This window comes from Ctenocephalides felis, unplaced genomic scaffold, assembly GCF_003426905.1.
Source record: "Ctenocephalides felis isolate EL2017-DRISC unplaced genomic scaffold, ASM342690v1 CF-g0.4_SCAFFOLD_01492, whole genome shotgun sequence".
In the NCBI taxonomy this organism is placed as follows: domain Eukaryota; kingdom Metazoa; phylum Arthropoda; class Insecta; order Siphonaptera; family Pulicidae; genus Ctenocephalides; species Ctenocephalides felis.
Genome location: NW_020537646.1, coordinates 46,928,568 through 46,944,056, shown reverse-complemented (window position 1 = coordinate 46,944,056; position 15,489 = coordinate 46,928,568). Strand labels below are relative to the sequence as shown.

The window sequence follows — 15,489 nt, the reverse complement described above, 5'->3', positions numbered from 1 at the left end:
TGTGGCATCCACACTATGCTGTTGCCGTTCGTTCTGGTACGTTCATTTATGTTCGTTCGTGTTCGTTCGTTAGGTGTGGACGCACCTTAACACATTTTCCAAACTGACAACATGTTCGTTTGGGATAAGCTTTTTTATAATAAAATATATTATTTATTTTAATTTTACAATTTTTTAAAAATTTTCATAACTCGACGTTTTATCAATTTTTTATTACATATTTATTTTTTCGTGCAATTTTGTGTGTTTTTGTGTTATTTTTCAAAATGTATTTGTATGGTGAATTTCTTTACAATTGTTAATTTTATGGTTGTTTTTCATATATACTTTTCATATACATTGATTTTACTTATTTTTGTCTGTAATTATGTATTTTTTATATTGTTTTAATTTGTAACCCTGAATTATTTAATTGTAGCACTGAAGATGGGTCAAATCAAGACCCGAAACGTATGTTCTCTAAATAAAAACATTTTTCAATAAAACTGGTTATTTCATGGTGAAATAATATGATAAAATTGTTATTATATATATATATATATATATATACTAGTCTTTAATTATGATTGACTTTTATAATCTCTGATAAAATCGTATACATAATATTTTTGATAAATGTTTTGTTATAGTTCATTAAATTTTACTCATAATCATTTAATTCATAATAGTTTATATGTTGAAAGCATTTGATGTATCTTAGTTCAGAAACGTAATTATGTTTGTTAAATTTTTCCATTCTTTGCCAATTTGAAACTGTAGGATTAAGTATGAGCATTTATTCCAGTTCTATTTTTCATATTGATTTATATCTTTTTAAGATTACAGCATATGTTTGCTGGGTTATCCATAGAAATGATGGGATATGTCAGGCAATTGTGTCTAAAAGCGTGCGCCATGCATTTAGCTGCAACTGTTCGAGATGATAAATACTCCGCGCTCTCATCCTGCCAGACATTTCTAACATTATGCAAAGACATTAAACAATATTTAATGCAATATAGTAAGTTAAAAAAGTATTTAGAAAATTCAATTTATATGATTTGAAAGTAATGGATTTATGGGGTGTATCTTCTTATATATAAAAATGGAGCTCAGTATTATGTTATGTACGGTAAAACGTTAAAATGGCTGTACGGATATGTCTTAGTTTTAAAAAATTCGTGCTAATCCATAGGTTGTGGGAAAGGTGAGATATTATTTCAAAACCGCGTAGAAACGTGGCATTTTTAATTTGAAAATTTTTATCGTAGCATAATCTAAAATGAAACAATGGACGTCAAATGTAGTGCCATAACAAATGGTTTTGGCAGATGTTCAATTACATTTAATAGGATGTTTTAGAATATTATTTAATTGTAGTAAGTAGTTTTGTTTGCAGTTTTATTTATACACAAAAATGTTATTAAACGGTCCACAAGTGTTATTAGAAACTCAAAATATCGACTTTTTTTAAATGTTAATATGAAAATGCACTTTTTGGCGATAGCACTCTTTTTTGTAAATCATATTTTTCTCTTTCTCAAACTCGATGCTCTGAAAAAACTCATTTGTATAGTTTCATACTCATTGGTATTCATAAAACATTTTCTAGATTATATTATTTTTTTATTTAGGTTATTTAATTAAAAACCTAAATTAGGAATCGATCAATGGGGAACATTTTGTCGAATAACTTATTCCCATTTATAATATAATATTCCCAGACCACAATTTAAATAAGAAGATTTGGTTGATAATATATAACTTTGGAACAAACGCCTGTAAAAATGATAATCCACAAAATTACAAGTTCTCTGGAATGAACTATTTTGAAAATTGATTATATAGATCGCATTCTATTAGACGTATCAACTGTTTCAGTATTAGAACGAGTTTAGCAGAAAAACTAGCTGTAAGTGGAATTCTGTCTTGAGGCAATTATGGCATCGTGCCTTAAGGCAAATTGCTGGAATTTCCCGTAAAGTAACGAAATGTTCGAGGAATACTGAATGTTTTCAAATAGATTATTATAAATATTGTAACATTGTCTAATATTTATAAGAATTATATAAACTGAATTGCAGTATATTAGAACTATAGTCAGAATTAAAAATAAAATCTGAAATATTTTCGATATACAAAAAACTAAAAAAAAAAAAATCGGAACAAAATTTTTTTTCCAAAATTAATTATTTTGTTAAGACAAGCAGAAAGTTCTTTGAATCATTTAAATTGGACGCTTAGTTCTCTTGAAAACTGCCACTTTTTACATATTTAGCTCCATATCTTCAAAATGGCTGGGCCTGCCTTTGCCAAAAACTAATAAACACTTCTCCCAATCATTACTAATTGAATGTTTTTTAGATCATTCAAATCGGATACTCGGTTCTCTCAAAAATTCGATTTCTATTTTCTGCACTCTTTGCTCCGTATCTCCGAAAAGGCTGGACCTGCCTTTGCCAAAAACTAATCAGCTCTTTTCCCTATCAATAGGAATCGAATGTTTTTTGAACCATTAAAATCGGCTGATCCGTGCGCCCTAAAACGTGACTGGAAATTTGTATCATACATACACACACACACACACACACATCCATTTTTTCTGAGGTATGCCAAAACGTTCAGAAACCTTCAAAACGTCGAAAAATGTAAAAATTTTCAATTCCAATTTTCGGCCCATTACAATAACTTACCCTACGGGAAGTTAATAATTCACTATGTTCATATTTTTAAGTCCTGACAAATGTCCTACAATTTTGAAGATTTTATTTTCTAACATATATCAAAATCTACGCATTTTAGACACAGTCAGGCATCGTTCACGTTTCATTAAATTAAGTAATCTACAAATTGAAAAAATTAAAAATCTCTGGAAGTATTAAATTTGATAATGCAATGTAAAATATAATTCACTAATGGTTGTTTTCCATTAATTTTGAAGAATAAACTGGCGAAATTTGCTATGAATTTATCGAAGAATGAATAGTAATATATGAAGGTCAGGGGTTAAAAAGGTCCAACATCGATATTTCAAAACCCAGTAAAGCTAAACATTGTTTAACAAAAATATTTGAAAGTAGAGGCAAAAAGATGTAAAACCAGCCATTGCCTTGGTTTTTATGACTTTTTATGGTTTTATGGTCCGGTTTTATGACCGGAAAATAAACAGTAATCTTCAAAATTCCATAACAAAAGTATATTCTTTCGTTAATTTGTTAGGTTGTGAGCACAGCACTGTTGCTTAATATAATTTTTAACTATACGATATTTAATTGTTTTATAAAATGTAATGTTAATTTTAAGTGAGACTCGACAGTTTTTTATATAACCATTTTAAGGGGCACAACTAGTGTGAAATTTTCAAACAATCAATTTTTTCATTTTTTCATATATCGATAGGTTATACCTTTAAAAATAACATACCAAAATTTTAAATCAATATCTTAAATAGTTTTTGAGTTACAGTCATTTAAAGAGTATATATATATAGTATATTATATAGTATAACGATCATTTTATCTTTAAACGCGTTTTTCTCGAAACAGCATTTTCCGAATTTGCTGCAGTGATTACTCAAAAACAAATTATCCGATCACTACTAATTTTTTTGCATGTTCTATATATAGTTCTCCGTAAAATGAACTAACGATTATTTGATCGGATCAAAAATCGAATTTTGGCAGTTCAAAAACGACCAAAATTTTGGGTAAAATTCGACTTTTTTCTTAATACGCTGTCATTTTGTTCATTTTTGATCTTTTTTTTATCGTAGTTCATTTTACAGACAATATTATCTAGTTTAATGAGTTTTTTTTTAAATTTCATCCACGTAGAAGGCCGGAATCACTGCAGTGAAGGGCCTTTTTTTCGCGCCGTTGGAGATCGACGATAATTTAAAAAATATTTAATTTTTTTCTTCAAAAATTTTACTATGTATTCTTAAAGCATGTGTAAATATATTCTTAAAATTTTGAAATGATTGATAAAGTTTTTTTTTTTTAATATAAATTCCCAAAAATCACCTTTTTTAGGCGATTACACTAGTTGTGCCCCTAAAAAGCTTACACCTGAGCGGGGTAAAAACGACCAACTGAACAATAACGCTGGCAAAGGTGTAAAAAATAAAAAATAGAAAATAAAAAAGTAAATTAAGGTAAATAAAGCAATTTTACAAAGATTAATTATTATAAATAGTTATTTCAACTCTGCTGATAAATATTTCTGACGAAATACCAGATCAAGGTTATTTGCAGTGTTCTGTGTGTGCAAAAATTGCACCAATGGAACCTATACTTTGCATTAGATGAATAATGTACTTATTATTAACTTTCCGTAAGGGCAAGTTATAGTAATCACAAAAAAATCGAAAATGAAAATTTTTATATATCTTTACATTTCAGAGGTTTCTGAACATTTTGGCAGATCTTAGAAAAAATGGATGTATGTGTGTGTGTATGTGCGTGTATGTGTGTGTGTGCGGATACAAATTTTCGACGGCTATTTCGGGAACACAGATGAAGCGATTTGAATAATTCAAAAAGCATTTGATTCGTATTGATAAGGAGACGTGCTGATTAGTTTTTGGTGAAGGCAGGTCTAGTCGTTGCGAAGATATGGGGCAAAAAGTGCCAAAAACGATAACTCAGTTTTTAAGAGAACGGAGCGTCCGATTTGAATAATTCAAAAAACATTTTGCTTGTATTGACAAGATGAAGAATTGATCAAATTTTCATGAAGGCAGGTCTAGCTGTTTCGGAGATCTAACAAAAAAATTAAAAAAAAAATGCCATTTGGCGGTCAAAAATGAACATTAGACATATGCACATCAATTTATCAGATATTTTATAGAGATTGTAACAATAAGTATAAATTTTGTTTGCATACCTATGGGTTCCGTACTAATGTTTACGCGCTAGACGGCGACGCGGTGCTTATGCGCTTCGATATTTCGTCTTTATGCAGTTAAAGTAGTACGATTGCTTTGAATAAAAGTTCAGAATTTCCAAAATATTTCAAAATAAATGATTTAAGATAGAATGAATTAATATGGTTCGAAATTTTATTAAAAGTTTCAAATCATTGATCAACTTTTATTGTTTATTATTGATTATTTTTAATTCTCGAATTTTGAATTTCGGTACAGGAAGTTCCAGCAATTTGCCTTAAGACACGATGCCTCAATTGCCTTAAGACAGAATTCCACTTACAGCTAGTTTGTAAATAATTCGAGTGCTAGACACGGTAGTGTTAACATCGATGAGTTGTTATTATCAAACAGTGGCCATTTTCAATCCGACCACAGTGTACACCTGACTACAGTAAACCCTCGCTTTACGCGGCAAGTGCGTACCGTGCAGTATGTGAACCGTGCTATGAGAGGCTCAGAGTTAGTACAAATCGCACCATTTTTATCGTGCTGTATGGAGATCAGGAAATACAACTTGAAGTAGGAGTAATGCGGACGATATGACATGTATGACATTGACACCTTATTCAAAAATTGGCGCGACACAGTCAGCTCAAACGTGTTCTTAGGCAGCTATTATATAATCAGGCATGTCTAAAAGATAAAAGTCGATAACAAAATTTACATCAATACCCGTTTGCACAACGAACTTATGGGCTGTTGACCAAATACCGTGTAATAAGAAGTCCGTGTAGTCGGAGGGATGTCGGATTTTTAGCTCCGTGTAGTATGGGAACCGTGTACCCAGAGTGCCGTGTAAAGCGAGGGCCTACTGTATTTGCATGATCCCCTTGCGGGATCATACACAATAGTGTCAATAACAATACCGTTACTAATGGTCTGAGAGCTAGCAACGTTTTCGAGAAAGCATTTTCAGGATGATTTTTTGGTATGTGGTCCTTGGGGCTCTCTCGGTTAGGGCAAGGGCCGTCTGGCAGCTGGGAGTAGTTGCGTATATTATTGCGCACCCAATTTGTGCATTGCGATTTTGAAATTTTGAAACCATTTTAGTCAGTCCAATTTTCATTAAATCGACTTCGATTAGTTTTAAATAGACTCACATTTTTTGTTACCAGACATTGTGGGCGCTGCCAAATATGTGCCAGACGCCATATTATTTATTAATTTTTTTTTAAATTTTAAATCATTTTAGTCTGTCTGAAGTTTTAATATTATGTTCGTTAAGGGTAAAAACACATAAAATAAATTTGTCAGACATTTCTGCGGTTTTTAAACATGTCTGGCAATGAACTAGTGGGGCGCATGGCATCGTGCCTTAAGGCAAATTGCTGGAACTTCCCGTAGCAAAAATTATTTTTTTAAAAAGATTTTCTTAGGTGTATACACCTAAGTCTGTTTTTACACGGTCTTTTTGTACACGGTTTTGATATAACACGGTTTGAAAATTGAATATTTTTAATTTTTTTACACTATTTTATTCCATTTAGCACGATTTGAAATTTTATGTACTTACATTTATTTTGTCAAATTTAAATTTTGCGAAGTATGTTCATATCACAAAAAAAGTATTTATGAAAGAAAAAAGTCTGAAACCATCGATAGTATCGATAGTTTGCGAACACTAGCTTAAAGATTTAAGTGAATTCCCCTTTAACGGGCACAAACAATTTTTACTGGTCAAAGCAAATGTGAATAGCACTAATTTAGGGGAATTCCCTTTATGTGCATACAATAAAATTTACTGGTCAGATTTAAGTGAATTCCTCTTCAGCGCGTACAAACTATTTTATTTTATTTTTTACCTTAAAAATTGAATAACCTATTCTTTTCGTTTACAACATAGTTTTTTAGATCCTGAACTTGCCATACATTTAATTTATATTACTTTTAAGATTAGAGTGCATATCTTTTTTATCATTAATTACTATGCTTGTGAAAATAAGCATTATATATTTGATTTAATAAAATAAACATGAATTCTTGTCCTTAAAAATTCTTTTTTTTCACTAATTTTAATAGGTTTTAGAGATTAGGAACAAATCACCCATTTTTGTATAAGATCAATGTCCTTTTTTACACGGCTTCTTCTGGAACCAATCTACCGTGTAAAAACAGACTTAGGTGTATATATATTTATACAAGGCCCATCCTGGGGTTCTCAGCGCCCGCATGCAATTTTCTTTCTAGCTACTTATATATATAAAATTTTCTTTGATAGATATAGTTCCAGATGTTTTCACAGCCCAAGTATTTGAACAATTAACCCAACTGGAGAATGATTCTCGTGGTACTAAGGCACTTTTGCCAGGACCAGTTGGCAGAGCACTTATGCCAATTCTACAAAATAGTAAACTTGACAAATTACCAATACCTGAAAGAAATGTGAGATAATAAAAATGTTTTTGCTGTAAGTACTTTATTTTAAAATATTATTTATTTTCCAGATACGTATTACTTATGCAAAAATGTATAAGCCAACAGGACATTTAGATGCCACAATACAAGTAACGGCAGGATTGATAGCATCTGTTGACTTACATGCTGATGTATATAATATTGTTGATATAAACAGTTTGCGAATATTTGTTAAATATCCAGATCAAAGAGTGCACATGTTACAACCAAGAAAAGGGCACATCAAACCGTTGCCAGAATATGAAGGTATTGAAAGTAAAGAAATATTTTTTGTGTTTAATAATTGGCAATAAAATTATTTATTTTTTAGGATCTGGGTATCGTGTGAGAACTACTGCTCTCCTATCCCATGGAGTTTGGTCAGAATCATGCCATGTCAATGTCGGTTTATGTTTGGCTCCACCGTATTTATTTGTCAGTCAATTAACGAGCAACATTGCAACACATGAAGGTTTGCAATTATGTCAGCCTGTGCAAGTCGGATTATCTCCCAAACCCATCAAAAGAGGAATTTAAAATGTATCTTATCACCTGAAATAAATAAGTCAAATAAAAAAACTTCTTTTAATACATTTACATCGGAGATACATTTCAAATTTACAATTAATTTACATGATTCATAAATTGTGATATAAACCATAATCAACCAAAGAACACGGTTTACAGAAAATTGGAATGTATAATTTGTATCAATGCTTTATATATTTGACTCCTGACAATCTTAATTATACACCTACACATAATTTTCTATACACTATGGCTAGGCTTCTCTCAAACTCTGATCCAAAGTTTAGGGATATATGAAATCACGTCCATCATTATTTGAATATAATTAAAGTTTGTGTTTAAAATAAATTCAAATAAAACAATTCAGGAATATATACAATTATATATAATATAGGGATGGTAGTTTCCATATTTGCAAATTGGAAATAAATATTACTATGATTTATTACATTAAAAATAATTCAACAAAAAAAATTCAGATATGTAACGCACCTGTACACACAATTAGCAATAGGAAAATCTAGCCACAAATATTTTTAACAATTTATTTAATACTTATGTTCTAGAAATACAAAGTGTAAAGTTCAAGGTTTGTATAGCTTAATAAAGTAAACATTTTAAAATGTAATGAATTTATCTGCAAATAGTCAAAATCAAAATTACTATATAATGATTATTGAAATAATGCTTTTATAGATTGCATTTCAATCTGTATTAAATTGTATGTAAATCACAGCACAAGATCTAACACACAATTCATCTAACAGAAAGAACTAAATAATTTTAATGTTATTAAAAATTACATATAAAATAACTTTTACAATAAAGTAACCTTACATGAGATGTGTTGATTTCAGATACTTTTCATACAACAGTGCTTTCTGTATAAACAATATAATATAAATAACGGTACAGCCACTATATTTTTAAGTGTGAGTGGCAAAAATAATAGACAGACTGCACTGCTGCATATATATTAGGGGATTTGGGAGGCAGGCGACTTGTGTATCTTGAAATCCATAATAATTTGTTTATTTGGTGTAGAGGTAGATGGCTACGATAAGACCATATAGACCCAATACTTCAGCGAAGATCAGGATCAAGATCATTCCAACAAACAGACGAGGTTGTTGGGCTGTTCCTCGTACTCCAGCATCACCAACGATTCCAATCGCAAAACCCGCCGCCAAGCCGGAAAATCCTACGGCCAAACCAGCGCCGAGATGTATGAAGCCCCTGAAATAATGCGTTATTTAGTAAGTTTCTGTAGTTAATAATTGGAGAAAAATTGAGTTTTTGCACAAAAACTAAAAAATGGCTTGTGCACACTCCATTTATAAGTTACAATTTCCAAAAGCTTATAGTTGATTGTAATTTCTGGTAAATTTTCTTTGGTAAGTAAATAGACTTTAAAAAGACAGCAATTTTACTGAGCAATTAATTTCAATAAGACCAAATTGATGCTGAATATTAAATTGAAACATAAACCTCTAATAATCTATATGTATGAAACTTTCTGAATTCAATTCAAGCATCTTTCCTCATTAAAAAATTTCCATTGAGTTCAATAAAATTCATTAACATGATAACTCTCAACTATAAAAGTTGAGATGAAGATATAAAAGTTAATTCAAAATAAATTCTTCAAAATTTTATCTGTCAATATCAAGTATCAGAATTTCAGCACAGTGATAAGTATTTGTAGCTTACAAGGACAAAAGATTTAGCAATAAAGCATAGTATAATAACTGCATTACTATATAATTATTTGCAAGAGGAGTTATTATAAGAACTAGATTCGATTCAAATCAACACAACTATTTGAATAAGTAAACCAATTTATATTACTTATAAAGTGAGTAGGTTTTTGGTTCCTCCAGAGCACCCGCAATCAGTACCGCAACAACCAGGCCGTAGATAGCAATGATACCAGCCATAACAACTGGAATGATTGATTTCATGATCAATTCAGGTCTCATCACGGACATAGCGGCGATACCAGTGCCGGACTTGGCTGTTCCATATGCGGCACCCAGTGCTGAAAAACAAAAATATTTTAAGTTCCAATGTTTCATGAGCATGAAACAAATACATACATATGCATCCTATATTCGGATCCATGTACATGAGAGAAACTATGAACAAGTATCAGATGTAGCAACATGAAAAGGGTACATTTTTTTTCTTTTTGTAAAAAGTTGGTAGTACTAACAAAGTAGTGCATTAATAATTGGTAGTCCAATGGCGTTCAAATGTCGATAAGACATGGTTGTCATTAACGATGAAGTTTTAAAACCAATATTGGAATATAAATTAATATAGCCTTGTATACAACAAGATCTATACCAAATAATGAGAAACTGTGTGCTTGTGTTAAAGGTAAAATATATATCCATACATGTAAGGCAAGTTAATTATAATTTTCTTATCAGGACTATTACTAAAGATAAAACATATTCCTGTTCATAGAAGCAGGTTATCCATAACACAAAATTAGTTTTAATTATTGACTCACTACAGATAGATATTCTCAACAAATTTTATTTATGAACATTTTTTATTAAAAAATAATTAACGTTTTATGTTCTGTAAAAGAGAATAGCAAGCGAAGCTTGCTACTACATACATAAAAGTAAGTCCTAATGGCCCACAACCTAAAATAATTTTCATAATTAAACCTCTTTTCGAAGACCTATATTGTAAGACGTTCGTTTCATTAAAATCAATAAAAAAAAATCAACTATTATAAAGAAATGACTTGACCAACCTTTACCAAACAAAGTAATTTAAAATCGGTTCAGGATTTTTAGCGAAAACGTTTCTACTGTTAAAATTATGAAGTGTCAACCGATAAATGTGGGGTAAGTAAAATTATCAAATTGGATTTTATACCAAAAATATAAATTTTAACTAATAGAAGTTAATTGGTCGTCGTTTCAAATTCATAATTTCTACCATTTAAATAACTGGTAAGATTGTTTTGTACATAACTTATACTAAAAGACTTTAGTTAAACCTATATTTGCAATACAATACTATAGGAATAATTGTAAAATTACTTTAGATATATACTATAATATTTATATTCGGAAATATATTGATTGGCGATGAGTTTGCAATGAATTGTGCATTAACTTATGTAACTTGAAATTAATTTAATAAGAATATTGTTATTGATCTCGCATAGTAGATATACGTTTAACTGATTCATTTGTGACAAACTAGTTTAGCAATCACTAGCAACTAAATTTAGACAGTACCGTTACACTGTTATATTAAAGTGGACTCAAATCTATAAATAAAACACCGTTTCTCATGATTTTAATAATACAAACAAAATTTTACAGGCAAACATTCTTTCATAATAAACCTTGCAAATATATATTATGTAATATACACATATATACCCATAAATATTGTTATGCACATACATACACCCGCAATATTTATCTATATAAATAAATACATACATATAAATATAATGAATCAGCGTGTACGGTAAAATTTATTTAGTAAAACAATGGGCAAAACTGGTTCAGCATTAAGGTTTAAGGATATATAACAAATTAGTAGATTCTTGAAACAAATGCAATAGTGTTGCAAACACTTACAAATTATACCTGCAAGCTAAAACTGGAATGACAAAAATATTTACTTGCGAGTGAATACAAAATCACGCACCTACAGGGCAGGGTAAGTTATAGTAATCGCAAAAAAATCGAAAATGAATTTTTTTTATATATATTTACGTTTCAGAGGTTTCTGAACATTTTGACATGCCTTAGAATAAATGGATGTATATGCGTGTGTGTGTGCGGGTACAAATTTTCGTCGACCATTTCGGGAACACGGTTCAACCGATTTCAATTATTCAAAAAAACATTCGATTGCTGTTGATAAGGAGACGTGCTAATTAGTTTTAGGCATAGGCAGGTCTAGCCGTTTCGAAGATACGGGTCAAAAATGCAACAAACGGTAACAGTTTTTAAGAGAACGATTTTAATAATTCAAAAATCATTTTACTTGTATTGACAAGACATTTTCATGAAGGCAGATCTAGCGGTTTCGAAGATCTAGTGAAAAAAATAAAAAAAATTCCATTTGGCGGTCAAAAATGATCATTAGACATATGCACATCAAATTATCAGGTATTTTATAAAGATTTTAATAATAAGTATAAATCTTGCTTACATTCCTATGGGTTCCGTACCAATGTTTATCCGTTAGACTCTATGCACTCAATTGCTTTAAAATAAAGTTCAGAATTTCCGAAATATTTCAAAATAAACAACTTTTCCAAAATGTTTTTTTTCAAAAAAAGTAAATTTTTATCAAAAATTTATGGTTTTTCAAAAATCTAATTTTTTCAAAATATTTTTTTTTTCAAAAATGTTTCTTTTAAAAAAAATAATTTTTCATATGGGAAGTGCCAGCAATTTGTTGGATAAAATTAGTAAGTATGTATATGCGTACACATGAAAATTTAGCTTTTTTGAATATAATCAAGTAGAAGTATTTGATAGTTTCAAATAACTTATTTTTATTGCCATAAATTAAATTTAGAATCCTTTATGACAACAACAACCTTTTACAGTGAAAATGAAAAAAAAATGAACATACTATTATTCGACGGCTTATAATATAAAGCTAACATAAAATTAATCATTCCCCATAAAATGATAAGGATGGTACAATACTATAGTAATTCTTAAAAGAATTTTAAATGATATAGTTTATTCATACATTTTGTTTTAAGTTAAAATGATATGAAAAAAATGTTACATCAAAAAGGTTTAATTTTAAAATAAAATCTTCGTTCATTCCGAGCGATATGCAAAGTGTGTCGTAATTTGATATGTATTCAGAGTATACAAAAAAAAAAACATGTATATTAGTCCATTAATATATTTTGTTTCTGAACTGAGGCAGCAAAAGCCACTTGAATAGATCAAGTACCAAACGCACAGAAAACAATGCTAAATCGAGTGATTTGAGTCAATAGAATGTAAGCATGCGTATATTTTAAAAGTAATTTGTTTAAGAACTTCTGTATTTATTATAAAAGAATATAACAACTTTTAAAATTGCTTAATGCTTTCCTTGAGGCTTAATACTTGCTTTTGTGAGTAATACAGTACTTAAGGAAACGGTATTTGTGCTTATTGTTTGTTTTATAGATATTTTATCAAATATCTAATAGAATAGGAATTCTATAACTGTAAACAATTAGTTTTAACTCGCAATAAAAAAACAGCCTTTCCTTGTTGATTTGAAATTTCGTATTCCACGAACCTTTTAATTCCTCCAAAGATGATGCAATCAAAATATTATGTCAACGTTTGAAAATATGCTTACAATTTCATACTAAAATTTTCAATCAAATAAATATTACTATAATTCAATAAAATCAGGTGCGTCTGATACTGAAGTGGCAAAAATAAAATTTTCAAAAAAAAAGAATGAATGCCTTATTTTTAAATAAAAAACTTTAATCAAACGCTGAGTAATTAATACCAATGTTCGTGCAACAAAGCTAATTAGTGCATGATAAACAAATATATCCAAGAAATTAGACATTACAATAAGCACAAACGTAGCAATTGCGACAATAAGATTAGTAGTCTTAACTATCAAATAGAAACCACCGCATTAATTTTAAAATTTCTGAATCAGCATGGTGACACATTCACCAATAATTGGTAAATATAAAATGCAGAATTGATTCTATTATATATTCATTGCGAGAATTTTAACAATTCACTATTCGATACATCTTGCCGATAATCAAAAGTAACTAATAAAATCTTGTATGTAGTATTTATAATAAACTTACTACTATGCCTTTAAAAAAACGGAATCAAATCGGATTATAGAAAATTATATTATCCATAATAATTATATTGTAAAGGCAAATTGTCCAATATAATCTGGATTTTCTAGGCAAACAAGAAATAAATGGCCCTTGATCAAGTAACGTATTATAAAGACAATTTGAACGATTTTTTAAGCAACAAGTCACATGTAAAATTATCCAGCATTTGGTTACGCAACCTATTTTACACACGTGATTGATATATATGACAATACTGATAATGCACATAAAAACGCGTCACAATCATATCGATTGGGATTGAACACCTGGGATTCTGAAAAGCAACAATTTTTTGTTAGGCTGGATGTTCATTATGACTTGGAATAAACTCATTAAATTTTATGACATTTTTTTTTAAATGTAAACCAAATACACGACTGCTAAAGCCATCGAGTGTTAGTGAGGGACCGTGCTATTTTTAATTTTATTAAAACGTTTCCAAAAGAAGCATGTATTAAGCAAGTGTAATGTTCCATTATGCTCAGTACTTATGTGAATAATTTAAATAAGCATATAATATATATATATATATATATATATATTATTTTAGTAGTTGCCGAATAAAAATATTAGTTAATTTAATTCAATAAATTAACTGATACACTAAGTAATCGTACAATAATCACGAGAGCGTCAGGTAAAATATCACAAGGTGTAAACACGAATGAGGCTCACATGACACCGCGTGACGTGACTACACCCAGATCAATTGTGAAAGAATAAAGATTCACAAGAATTAAATGTTAAAATACCACACATTCTGTATGAAAAGCCTACATATCTTATAAAGCAATGATTAGTCAAATCGACTAACAATTCAATGCCTTATAAGGATCAAATATAATAAAATGTCCCTGTCTGTCAAACTGAACATGTGATGTGTCATGGACTTGTGATCTTATTTTCTAAATCGTACTTTAATAAACGAAGAATAATTAATTGCAATGCATAAAAACGGATTCTTATTCGTTGTTTCCATATTTCGGTAATAATTATAACAGCGTTAGCAATTTATAGAATTGTGCAAATACCCTCATATCTATGAATTAACCATATATTTAAGTTTCAAGCTTAAATTCATCAAAAAAGTAATTTTGAAGCATGAAAACATGCAATAAAATATGTTTAAAAGTCTATAAAGGCATTCGCTCTCATTAAATCGATATTTTACTCATGGATCAAAATGAAAAGACCTACCGCTGAAAATGATAGCCGACGCTGCGCCCATGACTCCAAAGAAAGGTCCATAGATTGGATTTTCTTCTGGTAGAACTGATGAAGACATTTTGTAATTTATGCGGAGTATTTACAGGTCCAAGAAAGAATCTGATTGAAGTATCTTCACACACTCACTTCACTAAACTAGCGAACCCACTGTCAAAAATGGCCTGCTAGACACAGTTCAGCAGAATGGTCATATGACGAACTGTTCATGTGAGAATGTGAAGACGAATTCTGATTGGTCCGAATTTAATCTATAAGTCCCCACTAGGCCAATCACGTGGCCTTTTCATGGCGTAGTTTCACTACATTCCGTCGATTTAGCAGGTTTCCCACCTAAAAAATGATTAGTAAAAAATTAAAGATTTGTCAAAACTAAACCTTTATTTTAATAAATTTCTTTAGATTTTATTTAATGCGTTATATTAATTTATTGATTTTCAATATCGCAGGAAAATTATATTACAAAGATTTCATACGAATATCGTAGTTTAATTTAATTGTTGTTGGCGGCAATGCCGATGGTATATTAGAGCGCTTTATTTGATTTTATAAAATTATCTTATTA

At 29.8% G+C, this 15,489-nt stretch overlaps 2 protein-coding genes across 2 annotated transcripts in view; one reads left to right on the top strand and one right to left on the bottom strand.

The window, feature by feature from the left end:
• LOC113369765 (integrator complex subunit 4-like) overlaps positions 1–8,840 on the top strand; it is an 80,375-nt gene extending 71,535 nt beyond the window's left edge. Inside the window, exons 13-16 of the mRNA XM_026610337.1 lie at positions 819–1,000; positions 7,125–7,288; positions 7,351–7,567; positions 7,632–8,840. Of these exons, the coding sequence (XP_026466122.1) occupies positions 819–1,000; positions 7,125–7,288; positions 7,351–7,567; positions 7,632–7,837 (769 nt within the window). The 3' untranslated portion in view covers positions 7,838–8,840. The remainder of the gene's footprint in view (positions 1–818; positions 1,001–7,124; positions 7,289–7,350; positions 7,568–7,631) is intronic.
• LOC113369766 (V-type proton ATPase 16 kDa proteolipid subunit) lies at positions 7,881–15,088 on the bottom strand. Its single transcript, XM_026610338.1, has 3 exons — positions 14,898–15,088; positions 9,677–9,866; positions 7,881–9,064 (listed from the first exon to the last, which is right to left on the bottom strand). Exons 1-3 carry the CDS (start codon positions 14,983–14,985, stop codon positions 8,860–8,862), a joined length of 483 nt encoding a protein of 160 aa, XP_026466123.1. The 5' UTR covers positions 14,986–15,088; the 3' UTR covers positions 7,881–8,859.
• Positions 15,089–15,489: the final 401 nt, after the last annotated feature.